At 37.9% G+C, this 18,636-nt stretch overlaps 1 protein-coding gene across 1 annotated transcript in view; it reads left to right on the top strand.

Annotated features, from left to right (window-relative positions):
* Window positions 1–18,636, top strand: part of PAM (peptidylglycine alpha-amidating monooxygenase) — a 105,806-nt gene that overhangs the window by 35,916 nt on the left and 51,254 nt on the right. Inside the window, exons 5-8 of the mRNA XM_072413954.1 lie at window positions 114–201; window positions 7,165–7,250; window positions 10,942–11,025; window positions 16,423–16,471. Of these exons, the coding sequence (XP_072270055.1) occupies window positions 114–201; window positions 7,165–7,250; window positions 10,942–11,025; window positions 16,423–16,471 (307 nt within the window). The remainder of the gene's footprint in view (window positions 1–113; window positions 202–7,164; window positions 7,251–10,941; window positions 11,026–16,422; window positions 16,472–18,636) is intronic.

The raw sequence follows: 18,636 nt of genomic DNA, 5'->3' as shown, positions 1-18,636 counted from the left end.
ATTCTGTTTTCCTAACAATTAGAACAGTTCTTCATTCCTAATTGTCAAACATGAAAACTGAAGTTGCCAGTCTGCTGTATGGGAATAATTTTTTTTTGTTCTTTTGCCCATAGTTGACTTCAAACCTCACGCCAATATGGCTACTGCACATCACATGCTTCTGTTTGGATGTGGCGCTCCCTCTTCTACTGAAGAATACTGGTATGTTTTCTCCATGTTGTATACTTTATTTACAATTGTTTAATGTAAAGGCTACATAATATAGAGCAGCTATATAATACAAGTTTATCAAAGACAGCTCTCGATAACATGTGATGGACAGGAAGACCTCATTCTAGTGTTCAGATTAATTGACGTTGTGAAATAGGAGAATCAGAAAGATTAAGTAAGGATAGGATGTAAAGTAAATAAGCAGGAATTGCTGAGGGACCAAAGGCTGTATTTTGGTACACAACACAATTATAAACTAAAATAAAATGTGTTCTGTCAGTGGCGCCCTGTGCAAAGCTTTCACTGAGCAGTAAACTTTTGTCTTCATTCATTTCCTAATAAACAGTCTCTCTAAAATATTATGCCATGATATCAAGTCTTTTCTTTCTGTCAAAGAAGTGAGGCCTCTGCATGATTGCAATGTTGAATGGTATTGATTTTATTGTTTTGTATTACATTTGGTCATCATATACTAGCTGTAACTCCTTAGTAAAGGTTTTGTAAGTAAGATAGCTTCTGCTAACCATGGGACTGGTTAGTGCCTGACATAATTTGGGTCCATGTCCTCCACAAGAGCTAGTGCCTCAAGGTTTTACATCAAAGACTGTTGAAATGTGCGACTTGTACTTTAAATACGGTTAACCTTTGAATATGGTTAACTTTTAGTGGACCCTTAGTAGCTAAATTGAGTCAAGCTTTAATTTTTAAAAGATATTACTCACCCGCAGTGGCACTGCCTTTCTGGGTCAGAGCAATGTTCTGTTTGATAAAGGACTGTGGATTGTGGACAGATAATGGCCAGGCTACTTCTAATTTACTTGATATCCATGCACCTGTACCTTGCAAGCATAGATGGAACATAGACACTTGAACATAGAATGGATTTACTGCATGTATACAGCCAGTCTCTTTTATGTGAAGCCTGGCGATATTCAACTACAAAAAAAAACACTAAATGTGAACCTAATGGTAAACCATGCTTGCCCTATGCCCATTTACTTCACTTTCCTCCTCCCCAGCAGCACTTACGTACCTTTTCTTCAGTCATTTTCTAATGGTCTTCAGGTGCTAACAGGAGAAGCCCTATTTCAGGCTGCCAAGTCAAGTTAGTTGACCAGTATTAACAAAATCATATTGAAGTAAAGGGAATGAGTAAAAGAATACATTTAAAGCATATTTGAGATATCTATAGTTGTGTACCTTCTGTTAAACCAGCTAATTTGCACAAATTATTATCTAACTTGTGAAACCTTGGAGCTATCTTTAGACATCCTGGGGTCCATTTACTAAAGGTTTATAGGCTGTTCATTTAGCAAAGCGAATATCCCCTTGCAAAGAAGTTATGACTTGGCTTAGTGAACATGAACCTTTGCTGGTATAAGAAATCTGATGTACAAACACTTCTCTAACCTCCCATCTGCCCTGCTCCTTGTAAGTTGGTGCATGGCAGGCCTTCTTCTGAAGACCAGCAACTTTTACATTATAGAAGGAGGCGCTTGGCACTCTTCTTCAAAATAGCTTTTTTAAAAGCTTTCAATAAAATCTATTTTGAAGCAGATTGTTGTGTGCCAATGTCAACATTGTATGCTATTTCCAACCATCTAATCATGTACAAGTAAAAATCATGTTTTTTGCACGTTGTGGCACTAAGCAAGGGGAAAATTTCTATGCTTGATTAAAATTAACTTTATTACCAACCAAAACTTACCCCCTGTCTTTCAAGGTCATCTAAAAAAGTCCCACATAAGTTATATGTGACATATTAAAGGTTGTTATACAGAATCCAAGATCCATTTTAATTTCCCAAATTATGCTAAAACATGCATTATGCCCTTTAGTGTCATTGCTTATTATTGGTACCCTAATTTGCCCTACCAGCACACGACATTGCACAATATACACTGGACACACTACCATGGTGTGGCGCTGGGAAAAAAAGGACATGCTATTTTTTATGTGTGTGTTTGAGTAAGGCAGCTCATTCATATGGGTGGGCTGCTTTAAAGCAATGCATATTGCCGTACACACGTTAAATCTGCTCTCAGTATATTTTTCTTACTGCACTATTTTTCCACTGTACTGTCTTTTTTTTTTTTTTTTTTTATATAATTTCACTTTTGGCTTTATTTACCAAAGGGTTTACAGAGAACTGCCCTCGTTCCCTGTAGCCTCCAATCAGATGCTTTCTTTAATTATTCAGCCCTACACTGAGATAATGAAAGGAAGAATCTCAATTGGGTTCTGTGAGTGGTACAGTTCATTGTCAGGAGGCTACTCTTTATATTTTTATATAAGCACACACATATCCACACATCTGTCCCCCATCTTTTAATAGTGTTAAGCTGGGAAATATCTATTTCAGTGGGTGAGACACAAACAAGCTTATAACTGAATGGGAGCTATGATGAATGTAGGTGCTTTACGTTTGCACTTAGTAAATGAGTTTCCTTGGCTTTGTTATGGCTTGTGTTTATATTCTGATGTAATGTATTCCCCCCACCCATGTCTGGCGAAGATTCTCTGCAACAGAAACAAATAATGTAACCATCATATGCATTATTTATTGACATTTGAAATTACTGCTTTAATATGTATGACCCATATGCAAATGAATATTGTTTACACAGGGAAAATTGATCCCACTTAAAGGTTAATACATTAGTAATACATTGTCTCCATCTCTCTCTCTCTGGCATCATCACAGCTCTTAATTGGGTTATGCCTATATAGTTTTATTAATAGTGTGTGGAGAGCAATGATGTGTTGGATCTGAGAAATCAAGACATAGATTTTTTGCCTCACACTGCATAGATTGCAGGAGCTCACAGTTGTCTGACTCATGCAGCATTCCCTGGGAGAATATTACGATTCATCCTCTGATTTCATTGGCTTTTCTGTTCATATATGTAATATGTTTAGATGTTACCATGAGCCTTGTCTTCTCTTTGCTCTCTGTGTGCTTCTTGACATGAAATCGGGCCATCCAGTATTTAAAAGGAAGGGGAGCTAGGCATTATAACAACGTGATCTTTCACTAATTTATCTGCTTCAGCTATGGAAGACCTCAAACAACACCTCAAATGTGCTGACTATTGAATAGGCAGTCCGTGAAAGAGTCTGCTATTCGAGGAATCCAAAAAATACTCTTTCTTGACCTTAACATGGGGGGATAAGGTACTGGGGAACCCCTGCTATGATTGCTTTATTCACAGCTCACAGTATATTAGCATGATGATCAATGGGAAGAATGTCACCCTTACAGATCATTGTAAGGGTCATTGGTGTCTCCCTTAGGGTTCCACGAACCCTGATTGAGAAACCCTGTACTAATGCTTTGGTTGTAGGAAATGCCTGAGATTCAAACTGGAGGAATTTGGAATGTTTCAGGTATGTGTAGACATATCTATAGTCCATACCACCTCCACCTCCCTGTACAAATTCTTTTTTAAGGAGTGTCATCAGATATAATAACAATCATGCCAATGAAATAGGAATAAAACTTTTTTTGTGTGGCAAAATACTCAATACCCAAAATATATTTTACTAGTTATGCCCTCTCAAATTCATACATAAAACCACTTTTCTAAACTGCTGCTTTTTACTACATTTGCTAATCTAGGTTACATTTTGAAACCTTATGAAGACTGTTTTTCACTGCATGCCAACATTTCAGACGTTATGGTTTTTCATACCCAGTAATCATTTTTGTATATTTTCGAGGACGGAGAAGATTACTCATCTTCTCAGCTGTAGCAAAATTAGTTATGCTGTCAGGTTAAAATATCTGTTTTTAACGGAAATGGTTTTCACACCTCTAAGGATAACTGTGTTTTGTGGTGGAGGAGATAAAGATGGACAATTTAGATAATGGCAACATAAGACACAGCATTTTCACCCACAGCCTTGACAGCTTCAATTTCCCGGCACCTGGCATTTTTTTGAGCCAGTTTTTTTTTCTTTAGTTATGCAAGGTGGGGATTTGTTTATACCGTATGACATGTGGCATGACATGTGGAAAAGGGGATCTATTGCATGCGACGCTGTGATCTCCTCCTGCATGTTCTATGGTCATTCCTAGACCCATAAAAACCAATCTGAAGACAGGCTAAAGTGATTTAAAAACAATTATGTGAAACACACACATGCTGCTATTCGAAGTGTCCAAGATTATCCAGGAAAACTCCTATTGTCCAGGAAAACCCCTTTATTTTCTTCTTCTGGAAGGCACAGCCAGGGAAGAACTGGAATGATCTGTCTGGAGTATGTGAAGATCTTATGTTCCTGGGCACTTTTTGGTCAATATTCATTAGTAGTAATTATCCAAACCTATGTCGGTTTTTGCCCTGTCCAGATATGTATACCTTATTCTAGAAGTAAAAGATCAGAATGATCTGGATCTTCCTGGCGTTTAAAGTAGCAAGTTCTGTTATGAAACATAATATTTGGATTAAATTGTAGTTTTGATGATAATTGTATATGATTGTGTGATAAGGGATTGTTTTGGCAGTTTAATACAAGGTAAAGCCTACAATAAACTTCTAGAAGTGTACATATAGGGCTTGAGTCTGTCTGTGGCATACAGCAATAGATCAGGACAGCAACTAAACCTACAAAAGTTTTAATAAGCCTCCCTACATATTCTACAATCTTCTTAATATTCTAACCCTGTGCAAATATCTACTACTTTTTGCCATATGATTCGTACAGACTATGCCACCTAACTGCTATAAATGTTTACATTTGGCTGGCAAAGCTGAAGGCAGATATAAAAGGTATTTATTATTGTAGCTCTGTACTTCTACATAACTGCATGTTTTATTTTAGTACAAGCAGTGTAAGTTCCTGAATTGGACCTGACATTGGCCTCTTGCAATTCCTGTATAGAAGGAGAAAGGAAAAAGTAGTATGAGTCAGTTGGCTCATGTGCTGACAAAAAGCTTGGAAGAGAAGGCCGAGTTACAGGGAGATGAGCTCATCACTATGCTGCTTCTTCCTTTACTGTCCAGTCAGAGGCTGGGGCAGGTCCAGGATGACCTATACCCAAAGGAAGTTGGTTAAATCATGCTGAAAGTACTGTTGGGAAAATCTCTGGATTGAAACCAAATTTCCAGCAAAACTGGTTTCGCTGTTTTAACACCCATGGCATATAGATTTATATCTTACTATTTTTAACGTAAGTTTTTCTTTAATTCTTTATTGCTTCGCTGCAAAAACTGTCAGCTGTCAAAATGCTAGATATAAAGATGGTGCCATTTGAGAAGGGTATGGACAAAATATGAATCTGAAGTTTAGGAATGAGGAACAAAAAGTACAGTATTTGGTTATTCCAGCCACCTGATGTTCACCTTTTATTTTATGGAAGAAATAAAGATTACTGATTGGCAACAAGAGGCTATAGCCACATTGTGCTTTTCTCCTGTTTTTGACCCTCAGTGGTGTTTAAAAGAAAATAATGTTGTACATTACACCCTGTATGGTTTAGAAAAGAAAATACCAATAATGATGTTCTCGTAATAGTTCAAGGAAATTTGCCAAATGTTCAACCCTTTTATATGAAAACTGTATCATTGTAGGTAAATACAAAATAAGGTTTGGAGCTATGCCAGATACGTAGTAATGGCATGTTAGCCAATATCTGATCCAATTATAGCTTTGATTAAAAGAGGGCGTGGGTTGTAAGTAGAAGCCAGGAAATCGTTCCAGGCAGATAAATGAATTAGAGATGTATATCAGAAGAGAATTTATTTGTGCTTGCTGGTGTCCTGTGCCAAGAGTCTCAGTTACTCAGTTGGAATTTCTGTGCTTCTTTTCTGTACTAGTATGTTTGTGCCATTCTACTTTTTTGAAATATTTTGCATTTACTTTTAGTCTCCGGCCTCGCTGTGTTACAGTCAGTTTATGGAAGTGTGCCTCTGCTGCTGGTGTCTTTGCTTCCCTTGAATAAATAGGAGTTGGCTATTTGAGGGATCCAAAATAGACTCCTCTCACCAGGTTTGCATAGCATGTGCACAGTCTGCCATGTGCTATGGTGGCACAATGTATTCTTCCCAGATTTATTTATTTATTTTTGCATTACTCTTCTTTATAAGTTTAGAAATGTTGGGTGTATAAATGATCAGAACAACATGGATGGACAAAATCCAGAAAGCTAAATTGCAATGCACCAAAAAAGTAAAAGATAAATAAAGCTGATAAAAATTTTTTTTATCAAACACAACACGTTAACCTTCAGGGGGTTGGAAAGGGATGGGGTTACTCTTGGCATGCTAAATGAATGATAGATCCCTGGCTGTAAGAACAGCCAGTCTGAGATTCAAACTGTAAAAGGAGGGTTTGAATCGTGTTGCAGGTATGTGTACCCTCCTGGATAGACATATTCAGGTTCCTGCACTTCAGCGACCCCACCCCCCAAACAAAGCCTTTTTAAGGAGTATTATCCTATATAATACCAGTCATGTCAGTGAAATGAGATTAAAGCTTTTCCTTTGTTTTGCGAAATACGTAATGCCCAAAAATCTGCTTCACAAGATATGCCCTCCTAAATTCATATCTAGAACCAGGTGGATGTCTGCAGGCACTTTTTATAGTATATTTGCTAACCTTGGTTACATTTGAAAGTACATATTTTAAAGCTTTGAAGACTGTTCTTCTCTGCATGTCAATATTTCAGACATTATAGATTACAAATAAATGGATTAGAGATGTATATCGGAAGATAATTTATTTGTTTTTGCTGGTGTCCTGTGCCAAGAGCCTTAGTTGCTCGGTTGGATTCTCTTTGCTCCTTTTCTGTACCAATATGTTTGTGCCACTCGACTTCTTTCATATATTTGGAATTTGCTTTCAGCATCAAGTCCCACTGTATTACAGTCATAATATAGAAGTGTGCCTCTGTTGCTGTTGTTTTTTCCTTCCTTAGGTAAATAATACTTGATGTGTTCTTGTGTTTTGCAGGGATTGTGGTGCTGGAACCTGCAGAGATAAATCCAGTATCATGTATGCATGGGCCAGGAATGCACCCCCAACCAAGCTTCCAAAAGGTATGTTACTGATTTTTGTACTAGGAACTTACTGTCATTATGATGATGTCACCATGGTTCAGTCATACATACATTTTAAACACATTAACATATGTCCAGGGACATCAAGCAAAACAGCAAATATTTTTAGGTTTTTTGTGTACTTAAAAATCTATCATTGCATATCCAATATAAACAATCTTTTTTCAATGGCAGTACAGTAACTACACACAAATATTGAGAATGACAAAGACCTTTCGGTGTTCTCTCCTGCCCCCGTAGCTGGCCGCACCACCGGGCACTTTTCAGTATCCGCCTGGCTGTTTTGGGGATTTTACTAAAGAGGTGGGTCACAATACAGGGTCTGCCACCCACCTACAATTTCTTCCCACCCAGTTTAAAAAAAAAAAAAAAAAACAAGGTTGAACACTGCCTTTGCTTATTATTATTATTATTATTATTATTATTATTTGATGTCTTCACAGCTAATGATATTAAAAAAAAATATTTTGATGCCTCAGTTCACTCATGCATTAATTAGAGATCACTGCCAGAATGCTGTTAATCCTAATGGGCGTAGCTACGGTATAGGGAACATGTACATCCCATGTATTTATTGAGGGGGCATGGCTTGACTAAAAAGCTACATGGGCTGCCTTGTTAAAACAGGTAACTGGCACTAAATACATTAATTGAAGTGTATCTATGCATAGGTATATAGATGAGCTTATCTGTAGTTACAGTGCCCTTGCAGACAAGCTGTTCACACAAAACTGTGTACACTAGACTGAGGGTTTGATGATGGCTCTGCAATTATTAGCTTTTACCTGTGCTTTTAAAGCTGTTGGTATCCCTAGTTATAAATAACAAAAATCATGTGTTCTTAACCTAAAAGCAAAGTTTTTACATGTGTGCCTACCAGAATTTCTTCATACATGATATGAACATAAAATGTGTTTGCTAATGTGATACCTGTGCTAAATCTTTATGGTGCTGATTGCCAGCAGGAGGTTTTGGAAGTCACTTTATAGTGCCGATTTGTTAGTAGGAGGATACAGAAATCACAAGGTGCCAGTATTAACATTCTTGCTTTTATTAAATTTTTTTATGGGCTTTAGCAGCCCTGAACCTGTATAGGAGTGTTTAAAAAGCAGGTAACTTCTTAGTCTTTCCAGGTATTAAAACCACTTTTAGCAATACCATAGTTTTCTTTTTACAGCTTGCATTTAAACATTTTTGGTTTGGTTATATTGTAGTTTCAACTTTATAAAATAAAGGCAGCTGCAATAAAGCAGATGCTAAGGCTTATGTAAAAAAAAAAATCTATTCAGAAAAAAGATGTTTTGTTGACATAACCATAACAATGTTTTGTAAAATTGAGCAATGAGGTGACTTTATTGTTACAAAGCTGTGCTAATTAGGTGGTAAAACAGAGATAGTGAGAGGTATACTCCAACTAGACATTTGGTGTAATGTCTGATTCCTCTTTATCTAGTGTATAGTCTTGTAACTATACATTGTAATAAAATTACAACTTTGAACAGTCATCCATATATAATTTGCCTTCATGCTACTAAGAGACACAAAAATGTGCCATACACTTTATTGTTCTGGGCTTTTTCCATTCATTGTGACTGCCTGTAAAATTGACATAAATTGTTATTTTTACACTGGAAATTAAAGGCAGCCAAGTTATGTACTTTGCAGCCAACTGAGCTTGTAATTGTAAATGGTTTAAATGGCTTTAAAGCAAGATTGAAACCACTGTTTAGAGTTTTATTTTGTCTTTTTTTTCTCCAGCATCAGCATACTAGTGTCCTTGGTGACTGTATTTAATTAAATAAAAATAACCATAAATATAAAATTAGTAACTTTAGAATCATTTTAAGATTTGAACCTGTCCCCAAACTCTGCACAATAAAATATGTATATTTACTGAACACACTGTGAAAATACCTAAAACAAGCCCTCAATTACCTCTGTGGTTGTATGTATTCTGGAGACTATCATCTAAAAATGTAAAAACATAGACTACAGAAACTTTGCAGCCTGTCTATCCATGCATGTCTATCTATCCATGTTTGTAATCTTTTAGAAATGGTTGAGATCCAAGGAAAGGAGATTAAAGAATGGAGCTATCATCCTTGTTCAATTATTCATGTTTTGAAAAGTGATTCTAATTCCTACCTCCTTGTGCCATTTGGAATATACTGGCTACCATATCAGGAGATCTGGATGTTGAAGATTTTAGCTGTTTAGTAATCTAATATGATGATTCTGTTGTAAACATTTATAAATAATAAATAAAGGAAACAATACAAGCTTGGAAACCTTGACAAATTACAATTTCTTCTTAGGTAAACCAGCCAAAGTCTAGTTAAGGTATTTCATACAAAAATGATTTCCTAAGCAACTGTGACCTCCTGTTCAGATCCATAAGCAGCAGCTAAAGAAATGTTAAGTTTTTTCAAAGCTTCTTCTGGATAGAGCTGGGTATATACATATAGCAACGGTGCTGTGAACGGAAGTTCGTGTTCCAGTAGCCGTCTTTAAAGTGAACATTTGTCATTTAAAACTTTTATTTAAACGTGCTTCTTGGGAACAATATTTTATTAAATGCAATTAGGACAGAAGTTAATCACATACAAAGCAAAAAAACAAACCTTTATGGAGTCTAGACATACATTGCCTCCTGGAGCAAGCTGTGCTTTGATATGCAAAAAGAAACAACTGCAGAGTTTTTCTTGGTCATTAAAGAGTTACATGAGGTTGCAGAAGTCATGTGAACCGCCCCCATCAAGCCTCTGTCCTGCACACAAATGGGCAGGAAAGCCCAGTTTGTATGTAGGTGTTGTCCATTTGTCGGATGTCCTTAACTCCCGGGACTACCTCTACTGTACACCCCCCCCCCCCCCCCTTTTCACACACAGAAAAGTTACTAATATATGATGCTTCTATGACGCTGGTGTACTGGACACCTTGGGTTGTCCAAAGATAGACGACAGCAAATGCTGTTTTTTAGGAATCTGTCTAATTGGGATGCCACATATCCTTGTCTAAATGGAGCAGGGGGTAGGGAAAGGTTGAATTTGGGAAGTTGCTTATCTGTTGTATTTAGTTGTGTTTGCAGGTTTGAGCCTGGGCTGCTGAGCTCTGTACACAGGATTTTTTAACAAAACAGCTATGTTCAGCCAGGTAATCATGACAAGCCTATTATCAGTCTAGTTTATAAAATAATCTCCCTCATGTAGTAAGGTGCCAAGACACATATATGCACACTCTTATTCTAGTTCATTGACATGTAGGAAAAAAATCAAGGATGATGGTAACTTGCCTGGAGCAATTACCTTCAAAATAACTCCGTATAGACCGCTCCCATATTTCTGTCCTAATAGGCTTTTTAAGGCACCTACAAGATGCATTATACTGCCTATTTTTCTTCTGTCTGTGTTTTTCAGCTGTGTGCCTTTCCGCAAATCTGTCTACTACATTAATACATGGCTGATATGTTTTGATAAATTGTTGGTAGAGATGACTTCTATAAGAAAAAAAAAAGTGGGTGAAAGTCATTTGAACAAGGACAAACCCCAGAAAATGTCCTGACTATCCATCAACTGAAATGCATTGTATACACACATTCTTGCACATTTCCTATACATCTTGTGTTGCATCACTAAGACGTTTATTCTTATTCTCAATATCTTTCATTCAGATGTTGGATTCAAAGTTGGAGGGATCTCTGGGATACATTATTTCGTGCTCCAAGTTCATTATGGAGATGCAAAGGCATTCCAAGGTAAGTAATATAAAGCTTTAACTTCTGGGTAAGCCAAAAACTCTGTTCACTTAAATTCCGACACAGTTTGATGTCAGCATGTTTAGCCTTAGTAGTGATAGGAGGCAATAATCAGGGTGGTGTTGCAGCCAAGAGGCATCCATATGTATTATCATAGCTTAAAAACACATATACCATGATATATAATATTTAAATTAAAAAGTAAGTAAAATACTATCAAACAACCTTGATGACTCCAAGTAATCCCCACTATCTGCAAGGAGACTGTTGGCTACTGCCCCTTATTTTTGCTTCTGTATCTCACCCTGTCATAAACCATCAGTGGAGACTACAAGTGGCCATGCCAACATATATCAGGCATGGTCCACTGTTGTCAACATCAGGAAACCTGCCTTGAGATACCATGCATGACAAAAATACTGTCAGTTACATATGACACCGTAATACTGCAAATTAATTTCCAATTAGGAGTTAGAAATCCCCCAAAATGTTTTCCTGTTTTTGATGCCCCTAAGGACATCTTTAGACCACAGCTGTTTTAAGATAGTGAATTCTTCTAAGAAAAAAAAGGAACACTAAATCACACTAGAGTATGTGTTTTTCTGCCTGTCTGGATTCCATAAACAGTGTATATTCAGTCAAGGGGGACTTGCAATTTTAGGTCTATTACACACAAGGTAAACTTCTGGCAACTTTGTGCTCAGATCAAATTACCGATCTGTCATTAATCTCAAAACTTGGCACACATATATGATATTCTGCTCTTTGATCAGAGCTCCTGATTGAATTTGCTTTATTGTTCATACATACAACGTATATACAGTGAGGGAAAGAAGTATTTGATCCCCTGCTGATTTTGTACGTTTGCCCTCTGACAAAGATATGACCAGTCTATAATTGTAATGGTAGGTTTATTGTAGGTGTGGGAGACAGAAAAACAACAAAAGAACCCTCAAAAACCCAATGCTCAAAAGTCAGAGATTGATGTGCATTTTAATGAGTGAAATAAGTATTTGGTCCTCTATCAACCAGTCTGGAGACTGGCTAGGCCACTCCAGGACCTTCATGTGCTTTTTCTTGAGCCACTCCTTTGTTGCCTTGGCCATTTGTTTTGGGTCATTGTCATGCTGGAATACCCATCTATGACCCATTTTCAATCCCCTTGCTGATGGAAGGAGGTGCTGACCCATGATTTGACGGTACATGGTCCCATCCATTGTCCCTTTGATGTGGTTAAGGTGTCCTGTCCCCTTAGCAGAAAAACACCCTCAAAGCATAATGTGTCCCCTCCAAGTTTGACGGTGGGTATGGTGTTCTTGGGGTTATAGGCAGCATTCCTCCTACAAACACGGTGAGTTGAGTTGATGCCAAAGAGCTCAAGTTCTGTCTCACCGACCTCAACAATTTCACCCACTTCTCCTCTGGATCATTCAGATGTTCATTGGCAAACTGCAGACGCACCTGTACATGTGCTGTTTTGAGCAGGGGGACCTTGCGGGCTCTGCAAGATTTCAGGCCTTCACAGAGTAGGGTGTTACCAATTGTTTTCTTGGTGACTATGGTCCCAGCTGCCCTGAGATCATTGTCAAGTTCCCCCCTGTAGTTCTGGGCTGCTTCATGTCACCGTTCTCATGATCATTGCAACTCCACGAGGGGAGATCTGAATGGAGCCCCAGACTGCGCGGGATTTACAGTTATTTTGTGTTTCTTCCATTTGCGAATTATCGCGCCAACTGTTGTCACCAAGCTGCTTGGAGATATGTCTTGTAGCCCAGTCCAGCTTTTATGTAGGTCAACAATCTTGTCCCTGACATCCTTAGACTGCTCTTTGGTCTTGGCCATGGTGGCTATGTTAAAATCTGATTGATTGCTTTTGTGGACAGGTGTCTTTTATACAGGTACCTTAGCAAGCCTGGATTAGGAGCTCTCCCTTACAGAGGGTGCTCCTAATCTCAGCTCGTTACCTGCATACAGTGAAGACACCTGGGAGCCTGAAATCTTGCTGGTTGATAGGGGATCAAATACTTATTTCACTCATTACAATGCACATCAAGCTTTTGAGCACTGGGTTTTTGAGGGTTATTTTGTTGCTGTTCTGTCTCTCGCACCTACAATAACCTATCATTACAATTATAGACTGGTCATTTCTTTGTCACAGGGCAAACATACAAAATCAGCAAGGGATCAAATACTTCTTTCTCTCACTGTTTGTTTGATCAATATTCATCAGCACAATTGATCTCTCCATATGCATGGAATGTGCAGTCTTACACTGTTGGGAATTTGGGAATTACCATTCTCATGGTTTGTGCTACATTAAAACCCATACCTAGTAAAAATAACCCTCTGCAGGATGGTGCAACACCCAGAAAAATGTAATTTGTTTAATTAGGTAAAATCTTGGAGTGGATAGGGTGGTCAGAAATTTAAGAATAATCAATAACCATACACAACTTGCCTACCAGCAAATACAACTTCAGTAAAATGAATATGACAAACTGGTAAACAATAACTCTTTACCTTTAAGTGATTCTAGCCATCCACTTGTGTGAAGAATATTCATTTTAGGGGATCTTGGATTCTGTTCACTGTAGTTAAATGTAAGAGATCAGAAAGAGCAATTTGTGATCTCTCGTGATGTACTTAAATAAATTATTGTAGTTTGATCCTCTTAATGTGACACATAACAGGCCTTTTGATAAAGCAAGAGATGATTAGAATATTGTCTACACTATATTAGAACACATCAATGGTCGCTTGAACTATGTAATTGGCAAAGGTTTACTGATTTATGTTGCACGCACAAAGAATTGCAGATCAATATGAGAGCAGCTAATGTAACGCATTGTCATTAAATTTCATTAGTAGGTTTTAGCTTTCTTTTAGTGTTGTGTGTTGTTTTTTTTTTTTTGTCTTTTGGATGGGTGCATTTACAAACAAAATCTGTTATTAAGGGACTATGGTTGCACTTGTCTTAATTCTAGGTTGTAGTCTCAGAAGATAATACAGCCAGATACATGCAAAGTTGAAATAGTAATTTAATATACATGTAAAATGTTTGGCATGCCAATATAAAAGCGCACACACAATGTATTGTGATTCCGGCATCTCAACAATGTGGCTGGTTATTAGTCGGGTGACTACTTTGTTCAGCAGTAGTCAGTTTTGCAAACCTTCACCTTACTGGCCTTTCCTCTAGCCTCCTTGCTGCACGGAAATAAACATTGCTAGGGTAAAAAAGTTCTTCTTATATACCTAAAAACAACCTCCTAACATATATGTTTCAGTTTGTGTGACATTTATTGTTCAATGCTGCAGTACTCCTATAATGTGTCCTACATGGACAAGTAAAGTCACTGGTTCTTTTGCTTGAACAGTACATTATTGAAACCAAGGACAGCTGTTATAATATTTACCCAATGCTTCATCTGTCAGAATACATTATTGAAGCAGTGCAATAAACTATATACTGACAAATAAGATATATCATTGACTGACACAGCTGTACAGAACTCTCAGGCTGGATGGTAAAGTAAATGGAAAACAAATGTTAGAGGGGGTGATCACTGTCCTGTACTCAAATATGATCTCCCAAATGATGGACAGACTATTTATTTTTTTTACTTTTTTGATCTCCAGCTTTTCAGCACAGCAATCTACTACCCAACCTGAGGGTCAGCATAATGGCCATGCATCTGGTATTTGTAGTATGGAAATCTAACAAAAGCAGCCTCTATTCATCACCAAAAATCTTATCCCTTAAAGTGACCTTGTCGTTTTAATAATAATATATTTACAGACCCAGATAAAATTAGGTTTGGTATAGTTAAATTATTGTTATTTTTGCCTTTGTAATTAGCTATTTTAACTTTTGTTTGCAAATGTCTTAGATGTTTCAGTTGAAACTCGTGAATACTTTGGATAGTACATTTCCTGGGTTCTGTGGTTCCTTACTGCAGCCACTGTGTCTTATAGTGACATAGCAGCTAATAGGGAGAACCACAGCCCCAATGAAGTTTATACTGTCTGAAACAGCAGGGACACTTTAAGCAGAAAGGATTTACCATATTGCTCATCTATTGGGTCACTCTAAATAGAAGATCTCTTGATAAAATGTGGCTAATATTGCTGACTTCTAATTCTACAAATGGTTGTTACCTGGTCGTTATCCTGACCCCTATGTTTGAGTGAATGACATTAAACAAGTTTGCAAGTAAAGACTTATATATACAAATCAGTTTTTTAGAACTTCATATTCGATAGTGATGTACAAAGTAGTGAAGCAACTGGGTCAGCAGAATAACCAGATTAGAGGTTAAAATAGAATCATACATATAACAAGTCAAAAAACAGATTTATTTTTGATTTGAAGCTAAATTCCAATTCTTCAAGGTTTTCCCAAAGTACGTAAGCATGTTTGCATGTTATAGCCTCCACCAAGTGTCATCCTCCAATGATGACTGCTATCCTTTTTTGTTTTGGCCACACATCTTTTCCCAGTTTTCGTTTCAGTCGGCTATCTTTTTCTATGTTGATTGGCCATGCATGTTCTGGTTTCCTCTCACATACCAAAAGACATACCGGTAGGTTATTATCTTCCTTAAATCAGCCTTGGTCTATGTAGGAGATATTGGACTATGACTATAGTAAAGCCATTAGATTGTGGGCCTCATTGAAGAACAGTTATTGACATGAAGTTTTAAGGCTTCACATGTTTTGAATCCATTTAAATGGAACTACCTCTTCAATATTTTACAAAACTAATGGGGATAACACTGTGTTTGTGTGATTTTAATTTACAGGATCTTTTTTCTTCTTTTATAAAATATGTAATATTTGGTAAGGATGGGTTTAGGAGGGATTGAGATAATTTTCTGCCCCAAAATATGCATGAAAATAGTTCCGGCAATAAAAGCGCTAAAGAAAGAACACGCTACTTATATGTTTAATTTGTACTGAAAGTGATGACAAATCCTTTCTGTTAAAATGCTGCTGTGCTTTGGAGTATTTTTATTGTAAATTAGACATATTCTGGGCCCTGTTGCTTGGAAGATACATTTGTGTTAATAGTTCATTTCTTTGTTGCAGCTGTATAATGTAATGTATTGGTTTATTACCAGCATAAAGAGAAAAAGGCACACAACTGCCTGGCTGTCGTGTTTTGTAACTTGCCTTTTGTAATATGGATTGTTGTCGTATTAGGCTGGGTCTTTCAAACTGATATTTCAAAGTGTAGTTTATTAAAATGGGTTTTGAACTGATGACTCACAGCCAGTAGCATGACTGAGCTGGCAGATTTCCTATGTTCATTTAATAGCTTTCTCTCTGGGCATTTGAAACGGTCTTTGCTTTGATGTTTCAGGGCACGGTCAGTTACTTTTTGTCTTTTCTTCATAGATAAACATAAAGATTGCACTGGAGTAACTGTACAGATAACACAAGAGAGGTAACTGGGATTTTGTACTAAATTTAATATTGTATTTGTTACTTCTGGTTGGGAAGTCATTCCTTTTTTATATGCATAGACCTGTGTTAAAATAGCTTTAATAAGAGTGTGTGGGAGGGGTGCGTTACACCACTCGTGTTAGAGCTGTTTCAGAGCAGTTTTTTGACATTTGATGGACTTGGATATGACCCATTTCAGGTCATGAGACTTTTATTTCAGTAGCTTTCCATCGTTAAATGATTCATGTTGCACTGAGGAAGCAAAAGGTTTGCCTTTTCAACATGGAAGTGCTCTGAAGCTGCTGTCAGCTCATTTTAAGGAGTATAGAGTGGTAACCTTTGTTGCTATAAATAACGTCCATAAAAATGTGGAGTAGAAAATCCTCCTAAAATGGATGGATGCGGTAATCCACCTTTGTGTGTACATTGAAGGCTTTCTATTTTACCTACAATAAGGTAAAGAAGTATTTGATTCCCTGCTGATTTTGTACGTTTGCCCTATGACAAAGAAATTACCAGTCTATAAGTATAATGGTAGGTTTATTGTAGGAGTGAGAGACAGAATAACAACAAAAGAACCATCAAAAACCCAGTGCTCAAAAGTCAGTGCTTGATGTGCATTGTAATGAGTGAAATAAGTATTTGATCTTGTCGCAAAAGATGACTTAGTACTTGGTGGCAAACCCCTTGTTGGCAATCAGAGGTCAGACGTTTCTTGTAGTAGGCCACCAGGTTTCCACAGATCCCAGGAGGGATTTTCTCCCACTCCTCTTTGCAGATCCTCTCCCAAGTCAGTAAGGCTTTGAGGCTGCTGTTTGGCAACTCGAAACTTCAGCTCCCTCCACAGATTTTCTATGGGATAAAGGTCTGGAGACAGGCAAGGCCACTCCAGGACCTTCATGTGCTTCTTCTTGAGCCACTCCTTTGTTGCCTTGGCCATGTGTTTTCAGTCATTGTCATGCTGGAATACCCATCCACGACCCATTTTCAATGCCCTGGTTGAGGAAAGGAAGTGCTCACCCAAGATTTGTCGGTACATGCCCTCATCCATTGTCCCTTCGATGCGGTTAAGGTGTGTTGTCCACTTAGCAGAAAAACAACCCCAAAGCATAATGTGTCCACCTCCATGTTTGACGGTGGGGGATGGTGTTCTTGGTGTCATAGGTAACATTCTTTCACCTCCAAACGGGGAGTTGATGCCAAATAGCTCAATTTTTTCCTCATCTGACTTTAACACTTTCATCCAGTTCTCCTCTGGATCGTTCAGATGTTCATTGGCAAACTGCAGACGGGCCTGTACATGTGCTGTCTTGAGCAGGGGGACCTTGCGGGCTCTGCAAGATTTTAGGCCTTCAGGACACAGTGTTACCACTTGTTTTCTTGGTGACTATGGTCCCAGCTGCCCTGAGATCATCAAGTTCCCCCCGTGTAGTTCTGGGTAGCTTTGTCACCAGTCTCATGATCATTGCAACTCCACGGGGGGAGATCTTGCATGGAGCCCCAGACCGAGGGAGATTGACAGTTATTTTGTGTTTCCTCCGTTTGCAAATTATCACGCCAACTGTTGTCACCTTCTCACCAAGCTGGTTGGTGATAGTCTTGTAGCCCAGTCCAGCCTTGTGTAGGTCTAAAATCTTGTCCCTGACATCCTTGGACAGCTCTTTGGTCTTGGCCATGGTGGCTAGTTTGGAATCTGATTGATTGCTTCTGTGGACAGGTGTCTTTTATACAGGTATTGTAACCAACGAGGATTAGGAGCACTCCTTTACGGAGAGTGCTCCTAATCTCAGCTTGTTACCTGCATACAGGGGAAGACACCTGGAAGCCTGAAATCTTGCTGGTTGATAGGGGATCCAATATTTTTTTTCACTCATTAAAATGCACATCAAGCTCTGACTTTTGAGCACTGCGTTTTTGAGGGTTCTTTTGTTGTTGTTCTGTCTCTCACAGCTACGATAGGTTTATCGTTACAAATATAGACTGGTCGTTTCTTTGTTGGGGCAAACGTACAAAATCAGCAGGGGATCAAATACTTCATTCCCTCACTGTGTTATTTCTCCCTGAAGAAATTAATATATATTAAAATATATATTACAGGTTGCATTATGAGTCGGATTAAAAAATGATTTATTCATCTCTTTAAATTTCTATCTATACGAGGTGACG

The sequence above is a fragment of the Pyxicephalus adspersus genome, chromosome 6 (assembly GCF_032062135.1).
Source record: "Pyxicephalus adspersus chromosome 6, UCB_Pads_2.0, whole genome shotgun sequence".
In the NCBI taxonomy this organism is placed as follows: Eukaryota; Metazoa; Chordata; class Amphibia; order Anura; family Pyxicephalidae; genus Pyxicephalus; species Pyxicephalus adspersus.
This window is presented reverse-complemented; position numbering and strand designations above follow the sequence as displayed.